At 35.4% G+C, this 19,834-nt stretch overlaps 1 protein-coding gene across 1 annotated transcript; it reads left to right on the forward strand.

Moving 5' to 3' along the window:
• The first annotated feature begins 1,956 nt into the window (after nucleotides 1-1,956).
• On the forward strand, nucleotides 1,957-14,704 carry LOC129899541 (SNF1-related protein kinase regulatory subunit beta-3). Its single transcript, XM_055974543.1, has 4 exons — nucleotides 1,957-2,100; nucleotides 2,270-2,382; nucleotides 13,801-13,909; nucleotides 13,987-14,704. Exons 3-4 carry the CDS (start codon nucleotides 13,877-13,879, stop codon nucleotides 14,296-14,298), a joined length of 345 nt encoding a protein of 114 aa, XP_055830518.1. The 5' UTR covers nucleotides 1,957-2,100; nucleotides 2,270-2,382; nucleotides 13,801-13,876; the 3' UTR covers nucleotides 14,299-14,704.
• The last annotated feature ends 5,130 nt before the right edge of the window (nucleotides 14,705-19,834 follow it).

Below are 19,834 nucleotides of genomic sequence, written 5' to 3' on the forward strand. Positions count from 1 at the left end.
ATTGGTATGATAAAGTTTGTATCCAATATTTTGGAGGCTATAGGACAATGTTAGGAATTAATTTACTATTCTTGTTTCTGATCGTTCGCTAATGAGGATGAAAACCTCTAAATCCTATTTGTTTTAGTCTTTCTCAGATGGCGAGGATAACATCCACCCGAGCGGACGAGGACCCCCAACGCTTACAGATAAAGCACCAGCTAATGGTACAGGTCAAGGAAGATACTGAGGTTGGGGTAGATCTCAAGACACAACACCTGTGCCAGAGCCGGACATTGAGGTTGAGCAGTTTGATCATCAGCTAGTAGAGGAGGATCCAACCATTCCCCCACCCAGATTCGTAGCCACAACAATGTCACAAGATACTCTAGGCCGGATCCTTAGCTTCATGGAGGGTATATCCCGAGCAGGGACCCTTCCTAGCATATCAGCTGGACCTTAGGTCCAAAAGGAGGCACACACTTTAGGCCAAGCCAGGGCAAAGTATTATCAGACCCTAGTCCCACAGTGTTGATTATATTATTTTCCAACTGGATGGGCCAGCAAAGAAGTGGAGGTCCTCTCTTAGCTGTAGACCTGCAGGATCGCCACCGATGACATGGACTCAGTTCTTTGAAGCTTAAGTGGAGAAGTATATACCCTCCAGCATGAGAGAGAGACTAAGATATGAGTTCACAATGCTGGTGTAGGGATCGATGACGATCACAAAGTATGAGTCTCGATTTTATGATCTCTCCAAGCACGCCACCATGATTATGCTAATGGAGGAGGAGCAGGTACATTAGTTTGTCAGATGGTTATCTGTTCCTTTAAGGCTGGATATAGAGAAAATGGTTGCATTGGGTTGTTCATTCTTGCAGGTAGTAGATCATTCTAGTACTATTAAGGATATACGTTTGAGGCAAAAGAAGGTAGCGACAAGAGGCCTCACCGCCAAGGGAGTTTCAGTGGATGTTAGTCCTACGGTAGGTTTTTTTTTGGTAGAGGCCATCCATAACAATATCCACCTAGTAGACCAGTTCAGGCAGCCTTACAGCTTACCAATGGTGGATCAACATGTACCAGCAGTCAAAATGGCCAAATTATGGTTCTGTCTTCTCGGGGTCATACTTCTAGGTATTCAGACTGTGATGGCCATTTAGGTTCAGTTGGGACATCATAGGGAGGTTCATTTAGAGGTTTTCCTATGAATGTGGTGTGATAGGACACTTTTCTAGGGAATGTCCTACTATGAACCATCGCACACTCCAGAATCAACAGGGTCCACAAGGTCAGCAGGTTCAGGCCCATAAGGCCCCAGTTTAGCTGCCAAGATAAAGTGTATAGGGTGGTAGAGATGAGTCATAACAGGGGTGGTCTCCAGGTAGGCCGGACAGGTGGTAGAAGTGGATGCAGTCATATATATACCTTTTTGGGAAGGCTAGAGGCGGGGACATCGGATGTCGTTATCACAAGTATGATCTCCATCTCTCATCAGCCTGCCCCAGGTTTATTGGCCCTTATTTGATCTGGGATCCACTTACTCATATGTGTTTTCTCGTTATGATATTCGATAAAATGTTTTATGTGAGCCAATGCATGTGCATATGTGTCTTTTAAAACAGTGACCAATATATATAAATCATTCATTAATGTACTCATATATATGATAAACAAAATGTACACACAAACTTAAAAGTAAAACGATAAAGGATTAAAAATATCTTTAAACTATGTAAAATTGAACAAAGATGTCCTCACTTAATAGTTTGATAAATGTCTTTATTATTACGTAAGGATATTTCTGGATCAAACATTAAAAATTTAAATTTTTGGAGGATTTAAAGTTGTCCCATTGAATAATTTATTGGAGAATATTATTGATGTTACTTTACACTTTACATTGGAGGGTTTTATGAGAAATCTTACTAGTCCACCAATTTCCCCTTTTTCTACCCCATTTTTTTTTAAAAAAGAAAATAAAAAGAAGAAGAGGGTTTTATTAATTTCTTGGGAGTTTAACTATTTTTTGAAGTAATCAGACATCATATTCTTACCTTAAACATAATTCATTTGAAATTTTGAATTTCACTCTTCAGATTCTGTGGCGGAATTTTCTAAGTAAGAAAATGCATTTCATATTGGCCCTTTTCTCCTATGGTCTTACAAAATTCTTGATTGGATTTATTTTGGCTTTTTAATCAAAGTTTTAGTCTGTGTAAATAGTTCATCGTGTAAATAGTTCATCTTCAGAGTTTAATTTGTTGGGTTTGCTGTATTTTTGTTGCAGATGGTTTTGTTGTTCTGCTGGGATTCATTTAGCATTTGATTGTTATTCCTTGGACGAGGGCTTTCTGGGAAAGTTTAATTGATCATTGAAGTGTCAAAGGACAACTGAATTGGGTATATTTTAGGCTTTTCGAATTTATAATATTCCGTTAACTAAGCCATAAATTGCGTGAAGAATCTTGAAATTTCATATTTAACATGTATGGAGTAGATGGAGCTGCAATTACATTAATGTAAGTTATGGGCTTTCAGATCTGAGATTATTTGATTTCCTTAGAGAAACAAATGGTGAAATCAATCAATTAATTACCTACCCTTTAATCCTTCATTAGTTGGGGTTTGCTATATAAGTCCTCTGTATAGTTCGTTCCGGTTTATAAAGGGAGCATCTTTACACCACGAGCCCGTTCGTTAAATTAAATGCTCAGAGGGTTTATTAAAGTTCCTATAGAGGAAAGTAGAATCACCACAAAAATATTTACTAAATCAAACACCAATAATTTCGTGTTGTACGAAAATCTTTGGCTATTTGATCGAAGTGGATAGCTTCAATGTGTTCCTACATTTATCATCCTTTAGGCACTTAGCTTGGTTTCTCTTAAATCAAAAGTTATGAGGTTAAAAATGAGAAGTAGGGCCCCTACTGGCTAAAGCGTGGACTCCTGTTACGGTGTGAGCCTTGAAAGTAGCCGAAATTAGGTAATCAATATGAATTCCTTTAAATGGATCCTTCTTTCTTAATTACTCTTCTTAGGGGTAGGAAATGTCACTTAAGAGCTAGAGATGGATAGCAAAGAATATTTTATTTTGAAAGCAACAGTATTGTTACCTCTATTGGTTGTAGGATGGACTCATAGATCTTGGAACAGATATGACCGCAAGGCCTAAGCATTAAACTATGTGTAATGTGAATCGCCCCTTTTTATCGTACAATGTATTCTCACCCCGTCAACCTACCTCAATCCTCCTCCTTTATCGGGGACTCGGGCCAACTGTTCAAGGCTCATGTAGGTGAAGTTAATTCTCTTGTTGAGGCTTTGGATCTTGCATATAATTCTAGATCATTTTCATCAGAGGTTAGGTTGAATCAGATTCTAATTCAAATAAAGCTCTTTGTCCACATAATCTTTCTGGACTTCTTAAAGCTGGCGTTTAGTTGCTACCCACTGTTATGTATATTCTGGTTCGATTGGTGTTAGTCTACCATTTGTTTGAAACACTTCTGGAATGATAACATGTGTCCTAAATAGCAGTTAGGCTAAAAATGTCTCTAATAAAATCCTGGGACCATCTGGTGTTATGCATGGTAGATAAATTTACTTTAATGGTTAAAGTGGAGAATATATAACAGTACATAGTTGTTACTAGAATTGTCTGGATTTGAACGTTGTTCGCATGCTTCCAGATGTTTCCAAAACCAGTTGTCAATATTGGTAATATGTGTCTAATGAGCGGTGGCCTCTGAGACGTGTACGCATATTACTCTGCATGAATAGAGTGCATCAGTAGCTACTTGAATATAAATATGGGTGATTGCCTGCAAATTATCTATCTTCAAGATATAGTGAGTGAGGAAACAAGTTAGTGGTCATTTAGAGGGGAGTTTGAGGTTTTCCGGGAGATCAAAGATTTCAAGATGTTTGGTAAGCAACTCTTGTGCTGAGCTATCCACTTCCATGTAAGGTGAATTGGTTGAACTGTGATTTACCGTTTTCTCATTTGAGCTTAATGTACGGTAACTCAGGTATATCTGTGGTACATTTATGCCTTGTTGGTAAAGGAAAATGAGCCTCCAAAAGACTTTCTCAAGATAAAATTCCAGTTTCTTGCTTTTATAGTAATCAAACCTCTTTTTGTTAGTGTTAATTATATCAAACATTTCACGGCAACAGAAAGCAGTTTCTCCCCCAATTGGACATAATCGTTGATCCTTTAGTCTGGTATGTATGGTCGTGTAGATCAGGATTGAATTTGTGATTTGGAAAAAAAGTACCTGGTAACTTTTATTCATGCTTGTTTGTGCATCAAAGAAACCACATCTGTGCTCTGAGGCTTCCTTTTTCCTGCAAACAAAACTATTGCATTTGACTAAATTCATTTTATACGGTTTAAAATAAATGATAAAATTCTTTCATGCACTTAGCTAGATTGATGACTAATGTAAAAAGTGTAGTTGTTTCTTTCTCAAAGAAGTACTCTCTTGTTGTCTATTACCTGTTGTTTCCTTTGCTTCGGTTATCGTATTATTTGTTGTTGGTTCTGTTATTTTCTCAATTATTTTCATTACGGCTTCGTTTCACTTTCACTTAGATATGTATCTTTTCGTTCAACTCCTTCAATCAGTAAACTCGGGGATGAAAGCTCCAGGAAAAGAAGTTCACGATCCGTGGGCCTTCAACCTCTCCTTTCTTTTGAAGTTCAATGTCGGAAATCGTATTCTCAGACTAGCTAAAGTGAGGCAGCACTATTCGCTTGAAGTAAAGTGTCCAAACCCGGTGAAAAAATGAAATAAAAAAAGATTATGTTGTCAAAATCTTGCGCATTGCAACCTTTTCGTCGGCGATAACAATGTCTTCAGTTTGACGCATGCATTCTTTTCTAGCCGGAGATAGAGGAAAATATTGTATTCCCTTTCCATGCCTGCTTTGAAACTAAATTGTGTGGACTCTTCATTTTCGATCCTCATCCGTGTCGGATTCTCTGAAAATACACTATTTTTTGAGAATCCGACACACACCACTGACATTTTTGAAGAGTCCGAGCAATATAACTTTGAGATACTTTACTTGAGACGAGGGTCAATTGGAAGCAACCTCTCGACCTTCACAAAGGTAGGGGTAAGGTCTGCGTACAGACCACCCTCCCCACACCCCACTTGTGTGATAACACTAGGTATGCTGTTTTTGTTGGTGTCTTCTCCTTCTAGTCATTCTTTTTGTTGCTACTCCTTGTGTCCCTTTTTTTCCTTCTTCCTTTTCCTTTACTTCCATTATTTTTTTTGGCTTTTCCCAGATGTAGTCCACTTTCAAATTGATACTGTTCGTATTTATAATCTTTGAACCTTTGAAGTTAAGCCGAGGGTCTATCGGAAACAACCTCTCTACCCCGAAAAGGTAGGAGTAAGGTCTGCGTACATCTTACCCTCCCCAGACCGCACTTGTGGGACTACACTGGGTATGTTGTTGTTGAACCTCTGAATTAGAATGAGCACCAAAAAGTAACTGTCAAGTTGCCCCAGGGTTTAGTCGAAGTGCCAAAGGTTGAGGGACTTGTGACTAAGGTCACGGTTTTGAGTCCTGCCTCATGCTAATTAAACCTAGTATTTAAGTTGGGAAGGGTATAGAGGGCGCCCCTTGATTCCTGAGTTTCGAAGGCTATAGTTGGTCCTAAGAGTTGGCCCCAACAAATTTATTGGTCGGTAGTGTCTTCGGAATGTCTTTTGTTCTTTTCTTTCCAACTATCCACCATATACAAGTGGGTATGATCTGCCACCAGTCCTCCTAACTATTTCTTCTGCTCACATTTCTCCAGCTGCTCAGAAGTTTCACCATGGAACTGGGCATAGCTCAATTTATCCCTAATAGACAAAAGAACATGTGCCGCAGATTTATAGTTGTCTTACAATGTAGAAAATGGTGCTCATTAGTTACACTTTCCTGACCACATAGTAGACGTCTTGAACAAATCTGAAGACCTCTTCTCGGTAACTTTTCTTGAGTGGCATGCTTTCCTGACAACCAACCACACAAAACAAGAAACCTTTACTGAAATTTTGACTCTCCAACAGTGTTTTGAGAAGCGAGAAGCGGAAAAAAGCGACAGGGGCTCGCTTCACATAAGCGAGAAGCGTGGAGCGAAGTGCATGCTTTTTTCAGAAAAAGCGCTATTTAGTATAAAAATATAAAATATAAAATATGCATAGATAATAAAATCTGCCCCATTGGCATATTCACTTCAACTTCATCATCCATTTCATCATCATCAACAAGATTAACCATGGATGCTTCAGGATTCATTTGAGTTTTAAATTCATTTTTTTTTCGTAAAATACTCTTTTATTTCTTCCTTCACACTATTCGGGACCTTTGGACACACTTTAACATCTTATAACCACCAATAAGATGCTTCTTGTGACGAAATATTCCGCCATTATATGTCATATCACAAAAAATACATTTGATTTTTGTGTTACTTCCCATGGCAATTCCATATGCCCAAGCTGGATTCCTTTTTTGTGCCATTAAGAAAATACAACTTACTACAAAGAAAAAATAGAATAATAATTCAGTCACACAAGTCAAATTGTCAAAACAATAATAGAGCAGCTGCAGCAAAATTAAAAAAAATAATAATAAAGCAGCCACACTGTGGAAAAAAAACAGAGCATATGCTTTATCTTCAAAAAAAAATGGCCAAACTGCTGAATAAAACTTGAATAAAATAATTCTTCGCAGGCGGCAGTTGCGCAGAAATAGAAAAAGAAGAACAGATGAAGAGAAGAACATCGCAGCAGTTGCGCAGACGGCAGAACTGCTGAATGAAAATAAAAATAGAAATAGAAAGAGAAGAAGAGAAGAAGAGAAGAAGAAAACTAACCTGGTTGAACTGTCGAAGTTGAAGAAGAAGTCGCAGCAGCTTAGAACAATTAATTATAAGTTTTACAGATTTTTTTTTAAAATAAAAACCCTAGTGCCGCTTTTTCAAAAAAAGCGAGCTTTTTTCTCGCTTCTAGATGAAGCGTGCTTCTCGCTTCTCCCATGAAGCGCACACTTTTTTGAAATCGCTTCGCTTCACGGTGTTGAAGCGCTAGTGCCTCGCCTCGCTTCGCTTCACGCTTAAAGCGAGCGCTTCGGTGCTTTTTCACAACACTGCTCTCCAAATAAGCTTTCAGGGCGAGAGCACATTTTGATGACTTCGGTGTTTCAAATTCCAGTACAGACTTTATTGTGAATTTCCCTCTGCTATTCGACCTCCATTTAAACTTGTCAGGAAACTAGTAGTGCCACCAAAAGTGGCCAGTTGCTGAAGAAAAAAGGTAAAACTCTCAATTTCCCAATCATTTAAAGCTCTTTTGAAGATCAAATCTCAACCATGTTGATTACAAATATGGTTTATCTTAGCATGATTTTGAAGGATAATTGAGTATATATTAGGAAAGGTGGACTTTGAGCTATTTAGTCTAATTGAGTTGTCCTCCCCAAAATTTAATGTTTCTTCCATTACCCACTTTGATCTCCACACTTCCCCTGAATTCACGCCTCTGATTCCTAATGGTGTTTCCAGACACTACTACCATAGGAGGTTCATTTGTGATCGACTCATTATTCATTCCATATTACTGTGTGACAAAGTTTCTCCATAATGTCATCTCTGTTTTAAACCTCCATAAGCACTTTTATAAAAGACTTCTATTGTGTAATATCAGAATCTTTATGCCCATACCACCTTGCTTCTTGCTAAGAGTTAGGACTTCCCATTTCACCAGACTGACTGATGCTTCTGTTCTCCTTGTTACCTTACCAAAGAAAGTCTCTCCTCAGCTTGTCTAACTTCTTTTCTATCCCTCTAGGAATTGGGAAGACAACTATCATGCAATTGGGAAGAGCATCCAATACTGAGTCAATTAGTGTCAATCTTCTCCCTAAGGATAACTATTGAGCTTTTCACCTTGCCAGCTTCTTGTCACATCTCTCAATAACCTCATTCCAGATATCCACTGATTTGCGCCCGGCATCCCCAAGTACTTTGTCGGAAGAGTCCCCACCTGATAACCTAGATTCTTTGCAAGACTCTGTAGATGTTAGTTGGTTTACTTGATATAAAGAGCTTTTGTTCCAGTTAACCCTTTAACCAGAAAGAGCTTTAAAAATGGATAAGATTGCCCTAAGGCGTTTGATCTGATCCACTTCAGCTTCACAAAACACAAGAAAGTCATCTGCATATAATAAATGAGAAGTTTCAACAGCAACACCAACTTCTGTTAGGGCTCCAAAGCCTCTAATCCAGCCATTAGACTTAGCTGTCCTAATCATATGATATAAGCCCTTCATTGCTCGCAGAAATTGAGAAGGTGACATTGGGTCACCCAGTCTAAGCCTCCTTTGAGATTGGAAGAAACCTACAGGATTGCCATTAATCAAGACAGAATTCAACACTGGAAATGCAAAACTTTATCCATTTATCACCAAATCCCATATCCTCGAGTATTTTCAAAAGAAAACCCCAATTAACATGATCATAGAGTTTTTCAATATCCAACTTGCATAGAATCCCTGGCCTATCAGATTTAGTTCTAGACCCACCAACTCATTTGCCCGCACAACATTGATAATCTGCTTCCCCTCAGAAAGGCCATTTGATGAGCATCAACTAATTTTCCCCTTTCTGTTTTCAATCTCTCTGTAATGAGTTTGGATTTAATCTTGTGAACTCCACCTATTAAGCTTATTGGTCTGAAATCCTTTAACTCTTCTGCATACTTTTTCCTTGGAATCAGAGCAATGAAAGTAGCATTGAAATGTTTCTCAAAGAACTCATTTTGGTGAAATATCTGAATTGTTTGCATCAAGTCTTCTCTGAATGTCTCGCAACATTCTCTGAAAAACCCCATTGTGAATCTATCTGGGCTAGGTGCCTTGTCCACTTTTTTCAGTATAGTAAAGAAAATATTATATGTATTTGCTAAGGTACAACTAGAACCCATACATCGCAACATGTCAAATCAAATTAACTTGCAGTTTGCAGCTTTGGCCATGGTAGCCTATGCATTTTACATGAAATTTTGGAGATTTCCGGTATGTTCTTCAAGTGTAACTTGAAGATTTGACCCTCGGTATGTTAGCAAAGTTGATATATAAGATTGAACAAAAACCTTGGGTCAGGATGGATTTTTCGATTAAGAGATAAGAAGGTTTGGCTTATACCTAAATAACGAGTTGCACTGTATTGCTTACTTTTGATGACTTGTTATGACAAATTGATTATGGTAGCTTTCTCCACCTATTCTGTTGTTTTATTATGTTTGGATTTTGGGTGGGGGATAAACTGGTGGGAAATTTTCTATTTTCTTAATGAGGTAATTTTTTATATAACGCCAAAATCAAGTGATTGCTGGTGTTTTTGAACAGTTGCCAAAAGTTAGTCCTCATTGACTATGTAAATAGCTCATGAAATTGAGCACTGGCTCTACATTTATGCAGATTTTTTTTAGAAGTTAACATTTTTGTATGACGATTTGCTGCATAAAAGCTACAGCTTTCCATACTTACAAGGGAATATAGGAAGATGTACTAAGCTAACCTACTTACAGAGATCCTAGAACATCAATAAAAGATTCTATGTCTTCCATATATTCATGTTTACACCACAAATAGAAAAGGGCTAGGCACTTCATCTTCAGTTTCTGGATAGAGCTATGTTTATCTTCAAAACACCTTTGATTTCTCTCTTTCCAAACTGTCCACCAAATGCACACAGGGATAATCTTTCATCTTTCATTCTGTTTTGACTGAGTACTATATTTGTTCCAGCACTCCAGCACCTCAAGTGTATCTCTTGGCATCACCCACATGATCCCTTTTAAATTAAGGAAAATCCTCCAAAGTTGTCCAGTTATCTTGCAGTGTAAAAAAAGATGGTTGATTGTCTCTGATTCTTCTCCGCACTTATAACATTTAGAGCATAGGTGGAAGCCCCTTTTCTTATTTCCTTCATGAGATAGGACTGCGTTCCTGGCCGCGAGCCAAGTGAAACAAGCTACTTTGTGAGGAATTTTGACTTTCCAGATTAGTTTCCATGGCCAACAACTAATCTGGTTGTTAGAATGGTTGAATTCCTTGTAAGCTGACTTGACTGAAAATCTCCCTTGTGTATCCACTTGCCATGTAAGATTATCTTCCTGAGAGGAGGGGCCTTTGAATAGATTGAGAGTGCTGTAAAATTCTGCCAAGTTATCTATCTCCTAATCATTAAGGTGTCTTCTGAAGCTTAGATTCCAGCTATGAGCATCCCAGACTTCTCCTACAGTGGCATATTCTTGTTGATTCAGGCTGAAGATAATCAGGAGAGTTGCTTTGGTGGATGTTGACCTAACCAGCTGTATGACCAGAAAGATGTCTTCAATCCATTACCCACTTGATGACTGCACTTACTCATGAATTTTGCCCCCAAATTTCTGATAGACCTCCATAGACCGACTCCATAAGGTGTAGTGATTGACTTGGTTGTCCATTCCCCATCCATTTCATACTTTTGAGTAATTACCTTCTTCCAGAGAGATTGTTCATTTGAGGCAAACCTCCATAACCATTTCATCAAAAGACTATGGTTCTGAGTTATCAAATTCTTGATTCCCATACCACCATACTTCTTGCTGATGATCACGGACTTCCATTTGACCAAATGTATCTTCCTGGTATCACAGTTGCCTTGCCAGAGGAAGTTTCTTCTAAGAGCATCTATTCTATCCACCACATTCGTTGGAACACGAAAAATGGACATCATATAAGTTGGTAATGCATCCAACACACTGTTAATCAAGGTTAGTCTACCACCCAAGGATAAGTATTGACTCTTCCAGTTAATCAACTTTTTTTCACACTTCTCTACGACCTCATTCCAGATATCTTTGGAATTGCTTCTGGCACCGAGGGGCATTCCAAGGTAAATGGTTGTCAGCACCCCAGTTCTTCCAGAATATTAGCCAAGTTGTGAGTGACAGGGACCTCATTAACAGGATATCGGAAACTCTTGTTCCAGTTAATGTGGAGCCCAGATATAGCCTCAAATAGAATGAAAATCACCCTCAAAAATCTTATTTGTCCTCTGTCAGCTCCACATAACTAAAGTATCATCAGCGTATTGTAAATGAGTGATTTCAAGGTTATTGAAGGCCCTTGAATCTACTCTAAAACCTGTTATCCAGCTGTTTGATTGGGCAGTTTTCATCATATCATTTAAACTCTCCATGGCAATGATGAACAAAAAAGGGGACAATGGGTCCCCTTGCCTTAGTCCTCTCTGAGAAGAGAAGAATCCAGCAGGTGAGCCATTGACTAGGATTGAGAACTTGATGGTGCTGATGCAATAGTGGATCCAGCTGACCCATTTTTCTCCAAAACCCATTTTCATCATAGTTCTAAGTAGGAAATTCCAGTCTAAGAGCCCGTTTTGATGAGCTTAAAAAAAGTAACTTTTATGTATGAAGTGCTTTTAGAACTTTGAATTGCTTAAAGTTATTTTTATAAATAAGCAGTTGAGTGTTTGGATAAAAGTGCTTATGTTGAAAATAAGTGTTTGAATTTTAGGGTTAAAAGAATAAAAAGGGTAGTTTGGAAATTTAGTTAAAATATAAGGGATATAAAAGTAATTTCTATGGTCAAACAAAATGGCTTTAAGCACTTAGAGAAAAAAAGTTAGAAATCCTAACTTTTCATTTTTGACTGACTTTAAGAACTTTATGGCTTAAAGTTAGTATTAGGCAAACACGTCCAAAAGCTAAAAAGGGGTTTTAAGTTGGTTTTGACCAACTTAAAGCCCATCCAAACGGGCTCTAAGTGGTCAAAAGCCTTTTGTATATCTAGTTTGCAAAGGATACCAGGCTCTATGTTTCTGATTCTTGAGTCAACACATTCGTTGGCTATAAGAATGGCATCCATGATTTGTCTCCCTTTTATAAAGACCATTTGTTGATCATCCACCAGCTTGTGCATCACTTTTTTGAGTCTCTCCGTCAACAGCTTTGAGATAATCTTGTAGATACTGCCTATTAGACTGATAGGCCTGAAATCTTTCAATTCTTTGGCTCCCACCTTCTTGGGAATCAAGGCAACATATGTAGCATTGAAACTTCTTTCAAATATGTTTCTTTCATGGAAGTTTTGAATAGTAGTAATGACCTAAGTGTTCACTACTTCCCAGCAGTGTTTGAAAAAGGCCATTGTGAAACCATCTGGGCCAGGAGCTTTATCCCCAGCACACGCTTGGACACTGGACCATATCTCCTGCTCTTCAAATGGACTTTGTAGCATCAAATTATCTTCAGTGGAGATAGTGGGACAAACTCTCATGTTATTATGGGGTCTCCAGTCTTCTGTCTCTGAATAAAGGTTCTGATAAAAAGAGATGATCTGCTTTTTTATAGCAGCAGGATTCCTTTTGGACTCCCCATCAATTTCCAACAAACCCCTATCTTTGGAAGATTTCTGTATGATCACAAAGTTAGAAGCTAGTAATTGCTGGTGATCAGATTTTTTGTTACTTTTGGTGTGCCTGGAATAGTGGAATGTAGGTTAGGACGGAGGATATGACAATTCAAAGAAAGAGCTTGACATGAGAGACTAAGAGAGTGTTAGATGAAAGGAACTTAAAGGCAAACTTAAGGGGGTTAAGTGTTTGCTTTTTTTCCTCCTTTCATTGAAAATACTATGTTCTTTTATTGTTGTGTGCTTTTGTGAAACCCGTGCACACACATACTCTCTCTTTCTTGGGTGCAAGCACGCCATCTTGGCACATACATTAGGGACTAGGGAAAACTTGTTTGCAATGAAAGCTATTCTTTCTTTGGTGTCAATGTGATTCAAATGTCATCGTTTAGAGCAATTGAATTTGAGCCATGCACAGGTTTGCTACTGTCTATTTCCCCAACACATGAGTGTAGTACTCATTGTGTACTAAAATTTCCAGTCAGTCACGATTGCATTTGAATCAATATAAAGCTTAGCAAATTATGAGTCTTGGTCTTTGGCGAAATGCCACGCACTATGTTACATACAATTATTTATATCACCAAAATGGAAGTCCCTGTTATGTCTTAGTCGAAAGACAATGTCATTGAAGGGCAATTGGACTGCTCACCTGCGTAAAGACATTGAATTATTTCTTAGTCAAAGAGGTGGTAATATGAAATGAATGAAGTTATTTTCTCCAAATTAGTTGATAGTTGCCTTGATGATGCTTTTGTTCGGGCTTGGCATGTTCTGGAGAATAGTTCTATGTAGATCTTGCTTTAAGGTGAGGAAGGATACCTTATCCGGTTCTAGGTTTTGTAGGACTCGATTTGAGTATAAAAAGTGGTAACACCTCTCTAACCAGACCTTTGTCCTCTTAAATTGAAAGCATCACTGAATAGATGATTGTCTTCCATCTCATGTTCCATGTATATCTGACATAATTTTCCTACTATATTTCTCTTAAATTTTGTTTTTTCTCATCAAGTCTGCTTAAGATATCTGTATTGTTAGCATCATGATGTTTGATCTAATTTGCAGACATCATTTATCATTTGGTAAGCTTATCTTATGAGAAATATGGATTCTTTTTGAGCATTTCTATGTATGCCTGCTTTAATAATTGGAGAGAAGGCATACAAATAGGTTGTGATAGTATAGTATTTTGATTCATAAACACCCTTATGAGTTATGGCCCCAATCGTCCCCCCAGAGGAATATGCCATCTAAGAGATTTTTCACGTGATTCCTAATCCCGAAATTGGTTCTATTTTCTTGTTTACAATAGAATATGTTTTATTTTCAGGTTAACTTGGGAAAGTTTATCTGCTCAAAACTTTCATCTTATTAGCTAGACTGTGCTGTTTCTTTCTTGAAGCAACATGAATCACCCTCATCCATATGGTGAAGATCATGTAAGTCATAAATTCTTGTAGTAACTGATAGCTCTGGCATCTTTTTGACTAAGCCTAAATCTAAGTTATGCATACAGGATGAACCCACTGTCATGGGCTTTGAAGTTCCAAGATCACCTGATGCAAGTTACAACAATGTGTATCCTGCACATGTAGATGAAGGAAGGGAACCACCGTTGGTACCGCCACATTTGCATCACACCTTGCTAAACCACCCAACAACAAGAGATCAATCAACCTCTCTCCCGTTGCCACAGAACGCGGTACTAAACCATTTGTATATTGAGAACAGAGAAGTCCCGAGGCCAGTTGTAGCACTTGGTGTAACACATCGTTTTCGCTCAAAATATGTTACGGTCGTTCTTTACAAACCCGTCCAGAGAAGATGAGGTAGCATGCTGGACATGCCTGAACGTTTACAGCATCTTTGGCTTGTTGTCTGATGATAGTAGAGGTAAATACACAGCAAGTTCTGTAGTGGAGAATGCTTATTTCTTCCCAGCTAGGAAAATATGGTAGCAGGGTACCCTTGGACTTGAATAATTGAAGTTAGTTGCTCTATAGTTTAAAAGTTTACTTGTATTATGGCAAAAAGTAAGTGATGTCCCTGTTAGTTTGCCTTAGCAATTATGTTTTCGACTAGCTCTTCAATATTGATGAGTGTGGAAATCTGTTAAGCACCTTGTTAGATTTAAGAATTTGTCAAGTTTACATGTAATATGGCAAAAAGTTAGTTATTGAAATCTATTAACCATATGCTTATTTTACGTTGATCAATATATTAAGAAATGACTTCATAAAATTGCACCATATGCCCCCTTTTTGAAGCCACTCTTTAAAATTTGTAACTGTGGCCTTGTGCTCGTAAATACATTGCAGGGTAATGAATTAGCCTAAAAGAACATATATTGAAGTCCTACATCGGACGAAAAAGGGATGAGTGATCTTGGGCAATCGCTAGCTAAAAGTTCATTTCTTTACATGATATTACAGTAGGATTCTTCCCATTCTTATTTATCGATGTTGGGTCCTCATATTAGATTATCCATGCTTAATGAGTGTGAACTGAAGTGGGGTGTCACATTGGATGAAAAAGGGATAGATGATCTTGAGTTATCCTCTATTCTTTAACTAGCCTTTTAGATTGAGTTAGATTTAAGATTCATTTCTTTACGATATATACCTATTGGAGTTCAAGTTCGACTAATCATTTCAGAAAAGGCCATACAGTTCGATTGTATATCGTCAAGATCCATCTCAAGGCAGAAAAATCAGTAGAAATCAGATTTGAGGCAACAAAAGTAAAAGAGATTAATAAGAGTAGTCTAATATCAATTGAAGCTTAACAGGGCATAAATACATTTGTCTTAGTTCCAAACTGAACTTATTAGAGAACAAATTGAACAACCTATATCTTCTCCAAATAGCCATTATAAGGAAATATTTGATTAAAAAAACTGTTCAACAACTCGAACTACATTTTGTACCTCCCATGTCCGAACACAATTTTTTTTTTTGCCTACATTCGTAAGTAAATGATACCATAAAAAGTAGGGGAAAAAAATTTGTATTCAAAAAGAGAAATTATTTACAAGTAGCTATTTTCTTACTTTCATACCCTTCTTATTTTTAACAATTAATTCGCGTTTACTGCTTAATACCATCGGAGTATATATATACTCTGATGATATCAAAGAGAAGTAGAGAACACTACTCAGTTACTCCTTGATACCATTGTGTGTGTGTGTATATATATACAGGCAGTGTTTCAGTGAAAAAACTATTCAATTACATCAAAATATATAAATATCATCAGAGTATATAGATACTATCATAATGAACATATAGATATCATCAGAGCATATATATACTTCGATGGTATCAATGATGAAGAAGCAGTGATTCAATGTATAAGACACGGGAGTAGGCAGATAAATAGTTTGGGTCTGGATCCAACTCAGGTAAATAATTTGGGTTGGATCCAATTTGAGTAAATATTTTACCTAATGGGTCCAATTTCTGTAGTTTTTCCTAAGAAAAAATATGAGAATTACAAAATATTGTGATTTAGATATTATTTTTTTAGGGGTGTACAAAAAAAATTTAAAAAATTACAGCAAATTGATAAACCGAATCAAATAAAAAAAAGATTCCACTAGTGGTTTGATATGGTTTGGGCTTGGAAATATTTTTGGACCATAGTTAGTTTGGTTTAGTTTGTTTTGAACTAAAAAAAAAGGCGGGATTACATAAATCGCAGTGTTAAGATCTGATTACATCATATCCCTATTCTTTTTCAAATTATAAAAAATCCTTAAATTTAGTGAAATTCGGATACATCACAAAACATCCTGATCATCGCGTCTCGATTTCGGATATATCCCTAAACGTCTCGATTCTGGATACATCACTCATCGTTCTGATACATTACGTACGTCCCGATATATCACGTAATGTATCTGATCAATACCTCGCGTAAAGTGATGTATCTGAGAATAGGAGAGAGTAGGATTTTTGTAATTTTTCAAATGGTAGAGAATTTTAGAGAAACTGGTAAAATAAGTTGTACATTTAGGTAATTTTTTTTTTAAAAAAAAAGAAGTCAAATTGCACAAAGATCCCAACTTATATGTATATAATTTTTATAGATATTTTATACATAAAATATTTATTGTAATGTACTTTATAAATTTTTCTTAAATTATTTTGAATTTTAAATAACCCCCTCAAGCTTGGGAGTATGAGTGGCTAAAAAAAGGAAACAAAAGGAGATACATTCTGGGTCGTCGGATGAGCTGAGATGGATGATTGTGATCTAATCTGGGCGTGAGTCAGGTTGATGAGTCATCCAGATTGAATTAATTGGGAAATGATTTGTAATTTTAAAATTGGATCACTTATGGCTAGAATTAACATTAATTAGGCAAAATTGGCTAGAATTTAAATAAATTGTCCCGCAATTGATTAGGGTACTACTTAATTAATAAAATACCTATATAAATTGTTAATTAAATAACTAATATAATAATACTGTGTAAAACTATTATTCCTTAAATTAATTACAAGAAAATAATAAAGTTATGTAAAGATATAGATGAGATAAAATGTTTATTTAATTATGTTTATGTGTACAGTACACATATATACATCATCTATTATACCAATATATATATATATATATATATATATATATTGGATGTAAATTTGAAGTACGTAAAATACTATTCTTAAAATAAATTACATATGAATTTTAAGATAATCAAAAACAGATTGTTTAATGATCAATAATATATTTGTAAAACATGAGTATGATTTATAAAATATTGAAGTAATAAGAGTATATGTATATTTAATAGACTAGAGAGTTTGTAGTTAGATCAATAACTCCTGCAGCTCAACACAAGAGTATATGTACAGTTAATAAACTAGAGAGTTTGTTATATATAACAAGTGTAAAAGCACTAATGCAAAATGTACTAGCACTAAAATTAAATCTCTATTGTTTTCTTTCTTTAAGTAAAATAAATTATATTTAATCTTGTGATACAATCATATCAATGATTTGTTCAATTACACAACAGAGAATTTACTCAGTGCTTACCACAGAGGCTGTGACAGCTGTGGGTTATCATGTGGTTCAAAAAAAAATTGTCTCCTATGTATAAGTTAGAACTTTATACAATAAATTATTTATTAAATAATTAATGACAAATAAACAATATATAATTTATTAAATCGAATAAATGGTTATTCGTTAATAAATATTATTTCTAAGTGCATACTTAATAGGATATATTCTAATAATACATGTATCAAACAAATAATTCCTTTTAAGTATTAAATAAGCAATTCAATTAACGTCTAGGAAGGTCGATTATTTTGAAAAAGAACTAAACTGCAAGAACTTGAGGAGGTCGTATCTTGTTTTATTTGATAACCGAACTCCAAAGTTGATTTTTGCAATTATATTTTTTAAAAACTGACCTCAGAAGATCAATTTACATTTTCCTAATTATTTTAAAACTTTTGACTTTTGAGTAGTTCCACCATCAAAGGAACTATAGATTTTATGGATAATACATGGGACAAATTTTTCGGAACTGTATCTTAGTATTTGAAAACGCATATTCATAATATAAATTGATGGTTTAGTATTTTAAAGTTTTTAATAATTCATTATCACATCACATTTTCTTTGACCAATACAACTATTTTTTTTTTTAATGTATAAGTAGCTAATTCTGGCCTAATGTTGTTCATCACTAATTGATGAATGAAAATACAAATATTAGCAGAAAATAAGTATCTCAATTTCAGCATAAGCTAAAGTCTCCTCTGCAACAGCAAGTGATGCCATTATTAGTCATTTATTCTCTAAACTTCCCACGTATCCCGCAATCTGAAATTTTCCTATTGAATTCTTATTTCTTTATCATATACATATATTTTTCCGTCCAACCATTGACTTATTATAAAAATAAATAAATAAAGTAATAAAAACGAGCCTTTGCAATTTTTTTAAATAAATAAATAATGGAAATCAGTAGCTGGCCCTAGGGATGTTCATGTTAGGGTTAAAAAATCAAATCTAACCGCAATTCAAATCAAATCAATTTAAAAAATCGATATTTGGCTTGATTTGGTTAGGTTTGGTTTTAAATTTTGAAAATCGATACTATTTTGGTTTGGTTTTGGCTTTACTATAAAAAACGCAAAAATAACCAAGTCGAACCGAGAAATTATACACATAAATTTTATAATTATTTATATATTATTCATAAATAAAATATAAATATTTTGTTAAATTTAATTAACTTAAGTCTTTAACTTTACCATTATTCTCAAACCCAACACTTAACTTTTGGTATATAATTTTTTGTACCTCTCCAACGGATAGTTCCTCAATTGTTGAGCTTGAAATTATTCTTTTGCTATAAAGATTTGATTTTTTATCTTTAGTGTATAATGACTTTAGTATTGTTTAAACTAAATCACTTTGTTTGTGTAATAATAACTCTAACATTGCTTAATGGAATCCACAGTAGCTTTCATGTGGATTATTCATGTATTAAGTGTTTGTGTTTGTCGAAATACATATGCTCTCAACATACTTATTATTTTCAAACCGAAAAAATAAAAAAAATCGAATCAAATCAAACCAACAATAACCATACCGACAATTATTTGTTTGATTTGATTTTAAAAATTTAAAAATCGATTAAATTAATTTAATTTTAATTTTAACCAATAATCGATCAAAACTAAACCATGACCACGTCTAGCTGGCCCCATTATTCACTGTCTTTTTTATCTATCTATCTATATTAAAAGTATGAAGCTTTTAATAATATTGTTTGAACTTTTTGCCCTTCACTAAAAGTATCTCCTTTAAACAAAATCGTCTTTAAAAGTATCTCCTTTAAACAAAATCGTCTTTAAAAGTATCTCCTTTAAACAAAATCGTCTTTTAATTATATTTATAATATTTTAGAATAAGGAATCCTAAATATATGGTAAGAGGAAAATATATTTTAAAAATTAAAGAGTCCTAAAATATTTGGTAAAAGTAAAATATACGGCAAGAGGTATTAGGAGAATTGCTAATTAAGGAGTCCTAAAATATACTGTAAGAGCAATGTATTTTAAAAATTAAGGAAAAACTATATAATAAAAGTCTAAAGTTTCAAATATTGAAATTGTAACCACTCATATCTTTATTAATTGCTATTTATCATACGACACTTCAATTGAAAAGAATCCGAGATTATGTTAGTAGTATTTTTGATACTAATATGTCAAGTCCCAAGTCCCAATGAGACGGACAGGCACTCGATGCCCCAAAGGCTTGAGAGAACCAACTTATAACTTATGCTTATCGTACATGTAACTATGATAATTATAAATCTTTGGTGACTATAGGTAAAA

This window comes from Solanum dulcamara, chromosome 8, assembly GCF_947179165.1.
Source record: "Solanum dulcamara chromosome 8, daSolDulc1.2, whole genome shotgun sequence".
In the NCBI taxonomy this organism is placed as follows: Eukaryota; Viridiplantae; Streptophyta; class Magnoliopsida; order Solanales; family Solanaceae; genus Solanum; species Solanum dulcamara.